Below are 6,425 nucleotides of genomic sequence, written 5' to 3'. Positions count from 1 at the left end.
GGTAATATAACATGAAAGGAGTGTGGATGGGCTTTTACAAAGAAATCAGCTAAATAGCTATTAGAGGATTAAAAGCAATCCTATGGCCAGGATTACACATCTTTAAAATGCTGATAATATCAAGGAGCAAATGGATTTGTAATTTAATGGCAGAAGAGGGAAGACTTCAGATGTGTGTTTTTTTCACATTTGATAGAAAGATTAAAGTGTCTGCATTTGGTGTGCAGGAGTTTGATAAAGCTGTAGCATGGTTGCCTAGGGATATCAGTGTCCGCCTTTCTTGTAAATAGTAATTGTGCCACATGGAGACAATCCTTCTGGTCAACATTTTTATTAAAACTTTAATTCTCAGGGTGACAAGTTGGATCATTGTCTGCTTTCAAAGTCTGATAATGATACACTTTAGAAGCTTTGAAGAAAACCTTTGTCTAGACAGAAACAGCTTAAGAAAGCTTTTGAAATGTCGCATTCACTTGAAGCCTTTGTTGATGCCTGTAGGAAGCACTGATCCATATTTGGGAAATCTTGAGTTGTTTTCTATTTCCTTGTGCTAGAAGTGTGCAAGAGGTTTGCATGACAACAGAAACTGTGAGAAATAAAAATGTACAACTTTCCTAAGGAAAGTGGTTTAACCTGTGACCCATTTTTCCCACAGAAAGAATTTCCTTTTCATCCAGGAATTAATTTTCCTTTAAAATTAAATTCAGCTACATGTCACATTCTGGCTTTTGCATCTTCAGCTTCGAGTTTGGATTGGGAGGTATTTTAAGGACATCTTCAGAGCTGTTAAAGATGTATAATCTAAAAACAAAACGTAGCTACAGTTTTATTGAAATGTGGTCTTTTAACCAGCCTCCTTGACTTGAGGTCCAGAGGCTTTTTCCAGAATATTATTTCACAAAATCAAGGTTTGGTTCTGACTGCAGAGTATTAAGGATATGCAACAAAAAAACCAGTCCCATCAGGATGTGCAGCAGATCAGCCTGTGTCTCACACGGGAAGAGACACCCTACAGCGGCGACAGTCAAGCACAGGCCCAGGGGCTGATGTTCTCCACATGGTTAGACTCCTGTTGAGGAACATCCCATGTGAGACGAAGTTGAAAGGGAGCAGAGCCACAACCTAGTCCACTTCTCCGGCCAGCCTAACTAGCTGATCATGGAGAAGGTGGCCTGCCGCATCATCTCTCTGGGATTTGGAAATCAGAGGATTATGGCTCCTGGATATATCTCTGTGATAACCGTCTGACCAAAAAATTTATTTTATTCCTGCACAGGAAGTAACAGTCATTCTGGTCATTTTTATTTTTAGTGATCTGGTTTGATTTAGTGATTTATTGTGATTATATGTATATTAACCACCTTTCATCTTCAGGGTGTTTCACAAACAACTCTACGTTTCACAGAATTTGTCTCAGGTACTCTGAGGAAGTGTATGTTTTTCGTAGATAACAAAGATTTAATCTCTGCTTTGAGGGAGAAATGCAATTCAGGCTTACTGACAGAGTTACCAGCAGCACTGCTGTATTTCCAGAAATCTCAAAACTGCAGCAGAGAGGTTGAATCTCTTGTCAGAGACTGCAAAGAGAAGGAAAAAAGCCAAAAAATAATGGACCCAAATCAGACATTCAGACCACTACCTTGCCATTCTCCCTTTTCTTGGATAACAAATATAAAAACTCACGCACTCAAAAATGAGTGCTTCAGCTCTGGATCCATAGAGAACTGTCCAGGTAACTAGGCCTCTACTTTTTGGGTCTGGGAAACAGACCCTGCAAAAGTAACAGCCCTCAGAAAAACAAAATAGTCATTAGAAAAGGAAGTTGGCTACCACATAAAGAATAAAGAATGAAGCCTGTGACCGCCACTGACATTTGTAACAGTGCTGCTTCAGTACAGTCAGGCTGAGTGAGTAATTTGCAGCAAGTTGTTTGGACAAGTCATTTAGGCTTTTTCCATTTCTGAACTCTGTTTGATTTGCCTAAATGTGTTCATTCTTTCAAGGCTATTGGCTGTAAATTAAGAAAAAATAATTGGCCTCAGAGCTCCAGCAATACCTAGACCCAGGCTTGGACTGCAAGTGCTTGAAAGAGGCACCCAATAGCTAAAAGTGTTTGCTAGAAGTCAGCAGAGTATTTTTGTACCAAATAATTTTTATTAGATACCCACAGCAAAAATCTGCTCCTTATTTAGATTTAAAAATCTAGGTTAAAAACTTAGTTTCATGGGTAGCAGTTCATATTTACTATCTATCCATTTTCTTCATTCTTTGCTGAGAATTCATTACTCCTGCAAACAGTGCTGTCCCATTCATTATCAATTGAAAGTGAAAAAACCCACAGTCAGGATTAATTCAATTTTTTATTTAAATGAAATTTATGGACACGTTTTGAGGTATTTGATCAGTATTTGTTCTTATTTATACACAAGTATTTGTTCAGGTGTTCAGTCAGCATGACATGAAGGAAAGACAAAAAGATACAAACCCATTTCATCAATGTGAGGCCAAAAAAAGAAAAAGTTTGAAAAGTCTGTGGAAAATGTATGGGTAAGAAGGAGTTTACCCCATATTCAGAATGGGATTTAAGAACATAGATAAATGTTATTTAAATCTGGCCTTGGAGAAAGGAAGATTTTAGAGCAATTTGGAGACAAATTCTTATTTTAAGTAGACATGGTCCAAATTAGAGGTATTCCATAGATTTTTATATTAATTTTAAAAGGTGTATTCTTTGAAAAAGTAATACAATATTCTAAACAAAAGGAGAAATACCTACATTTTCATGCAGATGTAAACCGATACATTTAATGTCACCCTTTTTGTCCACACCAGTACCTAATCACTACAGGAACTTATTTCTAAGCATATAATCTCTGACCTGCTAAAAAGACATAATCAAGACTATTTTGTCCACAAACTCAATTTTCAGAAAAGAACAAAAAAGGCTGGCAACATTTTTTTCAGTATCATGAGTGGAGCTTTGCTTGTGAAGGTGCAGTTTTACAGAACTCCTGCTAGCATTGATTAGAACGAAAGTGTCAGATTTTCTTTTCCTGAAAATTATCCTTTGAATAATCACCAAATAGCCGGTGTCCAATGTATGAGTTGCTTCTTTCACTTTACAAGATGCTGTAAAAGAAATTCATTCCCAAATACAGCCTTATTTATATTTTTTAAATTGTCTTTTCAGAAATAGAAGTATTTCTGTGAGTTTTGTAAAAATTTTAGGGAAAGACTTTTATCTAAATCTTACCTTTCCCAGTCCAAATCTTTGCAACCCAGTGCATCTCAGGTTAGCAGTCAGGCAAAAGAGATGATAAAACTTACAGGACGAAGCAGGAGAAAGGGGAGGAGGATTTCCTGAAATAGATTTATCTGGTTTTGCTGTCTCATCGAGTGAAAGGCAAAAGAAAATAGATGAACAGAATAAAAGCTGAATGAGAAGCAGAATGCAAATGCTGCTTCAGTTTTAGCAGTCCCAAGGATGTTTAGTAACACAGATGAAGCAACCTGAGAGATACCTGTTTGCTTACAAATCATTTTTAGGTTTTGTACAGACAATATTTAAAGTCCTTTGACAGATTAAAAGTACCTTTTTTTTTCCTAGCTGTTTTTCCATTTCCTGGTATTCATTTTCATTTGTAGAAAAATCCCCAGGGTTTTAGATTTGGTTTTCATGTGAACTTGAAGCTCTCTTTCTCCAGAGAGGCCATTACCTAGCTGCCCGTCTCCTCAAATTCACTGTAGGGTGATGAAGCTGAAGAGGTTTTAGACTCTCCATCACTGTTGCACTCCCGCGGGGGACCGGGACTGGGAGCTTCCGGGAGCTCCTTGGCAGAGAGCGTTTCCTTACTGTTAGACCCTAAGGGATGGCAGTCCAGCAAGCTCTGCAGGTGTTTGATGTAGCTTATTGCAGCTCTCAGGGTCTCCACTTTGCTGAGGCGCTTGTCAGCAAATTCCTTGGGCAGGTGCTCTCTCAGGCGTGTGTAGCCCTCGTTCACGCAGCGCACCCGCTGCCTTTCCCTCTCGTTCCTCTTTCGAATGAAGGCAGGCTCAAAGGAACAGTCATAGACACCCACGTAGCCGGGGAATGGGATGTAGGAGATGCGACCTGCATGCCTGCCGTAGGCTTGCTCCCAGTAAGATGGGTCCAGAGGGAAGGGAACCCCAAAGCACTCTCTCAGGGGGACCCCGTGAGGATGCACATGGCTGTTAGCCAGGGACATAGCTCCTGGAAATGCAATCCTGTTGAATAGTCCATCATCATCCTTATTGCTGTCCATGCTTCTTTTTTTTTCTCACCGGTGAGATGCCAGTTCTTGAATTTGGCTTCCAAATCTTGTATCAGTCCAAGCAAGGAGGAAACATTTGTATAGGTACTCTGCCCCACAGGCTGCAATTTCCTCCTGCGGTGAATAAAAACTCAAAGCACTGCTAACGACTCATGAGGTCCACTCTGTGCCTGGAAGTCAGCTCTAAGCCTTGTTGTTTTTATAGATGGAGGATGCTAGCTAATTTACAGACAGGTTTTGAGGACCATCACTCCACACTTTAAACCCTTCTTTTCCTCTGATCTTCATATTTCAAAAGATAATAAGAGGGTTCCTGTGTATTCCTTTTCTCTCCGGTTGAAATTATGACCATAAGAGTTAATGCCAAACATAAATAATCTTCCAGGCTCTAAACATGTATTGTAATCCACGATATCGTTTGATATAATTGTCTCCAAAAGATGGGTAATTTGCAGTTTACAGGGATCTTCAAAGTTTTGGCAGAACTCCTCCCTTTCAGGAACCAAGGATCTTCTGTCATCTGAAAACTACCCAAAGGCTTTTCACCATGAAATCCAAAAGACAACTGCAAGCTTTGTTGTTTCGGCTGCTCTGGTCTAACTGAAACAGCTCACAAGCAGTTTGCAAAACTTATATGGCATGTCTCTAGCTTTCTGGGGAAGCTGAGAAATCTTCAAAGGAAAGAGTGCTCTCTTGTGGTTGCAAGTCATGTCAGATCAAGAATGCATATGTGCAAGCATAAGAGGAAAACTGTTTTCTTTGCCCAAAGAGAGGCTTTTTTAAGAAGTGCAAGTTTCTCAAACTGAACATGAGCATTTTCAAAAAATCTTCAACATTTTGAGTGTTTCTGCTCATTGCAGTAATGTTCTGGTCATCACTATGAGCACCTGTCTCAGATAAACAAATACAAATGTGATGGCACAATTGCCCCCTGTGTAGCTATTACTAGATGTTTACATGGATATTGGCTTACCTGATGGACCCTACACACTGCTTTAATTGGGGAGCTGCAAATCCCTCTTGACTGTGCCGAATCTGTGCTGCATCCTCCAGTTTGCCTGCAGCTTGCCAAGGAGCAGAGGTGGACAAAAGACAAGGACTTTTGGCAGTATAAGGCCATAATGTCCTCATCCGCGCCTTTCCTCTAAGATATTCTGTTGTGTTAGGACCTTCTTCTGCAGCAACTGGAGGGTCTTTGACTTTTCCCATGTCGCTATTCAGGAGCTCCATCCATAGTTACAATTTTTTCTGAAAACACATCTTCACAGTTAACTGAATTGCCTTTCGTTGCCACCACCAGTTTGGGGAGTTGAACGTTTGGTCTGGGAGAGCTGTGGGAAGGACGTGAAAAGGTACAGGCGTGTAAGCTCTCATAAAACTTTTCTTTTGCTCAAAGTGAAAGTTTCCACCCTGTTCAGTCTTTCATGCGAAACTGCCTCAGAAGCGTGAGTAACTGAAACAACATCCTCCACTCCGAGAAACACATCTATGCCTCTGCTGAGTCAGAAACCATTAGCAATGATGTCAGCGTGCGTTTTCAAGTCAGCCTTTGTATCTTTATTGGCCTATTCTGCAGCTTCAAAAAACAATGGTAATCTTCAAAGTATGATGAACGTACAGGCAGACCGATCCAGACAGACATGAGCGAGAACAATCCTGGGTTCTGATTTATGCCAGGGGCAGGATCAGCACCAAAATGGCTCAAAAGCCACAGCAACTATCCATCTACTTTCACGTCCATCACTAACATTGCCTAGCAATAGCTGGTGTTTGAGGCTGAAGGTTTTGTAGCATTACCTAAGAGTTAGCTAACGCATTTCATAAGGGCTTGAGATCTTTTCCAGTCACAATTAAATGTCTTTCTAAAATATGTGCCATAGCTCAGATGGAAGGTATGGGTGTGAGGCAAGAATTACTGGGGAACGCCCCATGGCATATACAACTCATTTCAGATCAAATAATCAAGAGGGACTTTCTGCCTTTTAAAAACATCTTTGGAAACAGTGGAGCAGCATGGGCTTTTCAATATCGCTTGCACTATAAACTCTGTTGTCCAGTAGAAACGTTTTCAGAAATGAATGCTTAAATGAAAATAGCTCATTCACTGTAGCACCAAGGCAGGCCAGGACTTAA

At 40.2% G+C, this 6,425-nt stretch overlaps 1 protein-coding gene across 1 annotated transcript; it reads right to left on the bottom strand.

Moving 5' to 3' along the window:
- Positions 1-3,612: 3,612 nt before the first annotated feature.
- ASCL4 (achaete-scute family bHLH transcription factor 4) lies at positions 3,613-4,421 on the bottom strand. The gene has a single exon (XM_054220469.1). It carries the CDS (start codon positions 4,281-4,283, stop codon positions 3,717-3,719), a length of 567 nt encoding a protein of 188 aa, XP_054076444.1. The 5' UTR covers positions 4,284-4,421; the 3' UTR covers positions 3,613-3,716.
- Between the last annotated feature and the right edge of the window lie 2,004 nt (positions 4,422-6,425).

The sequence above is a fragment of the Rissa tridactyla genome, chromosome 1 (assembly GCF_028500815.1).
Source record: "Rissa tridactyla isolate bRisTri1 chromosome 1, bRisTri1.patW.cur.20221130, whole genome shotgun sequence".
Classification (NCBI taxonomy): Eukaryota; Metazoa; Chordata; class Aves; order Charadriiformes; family Laridae; genus Rissa; species Rissa tridactyla.
This window is presented reverse-complemented; position numbering and strand designations above follow the sequence as displayed.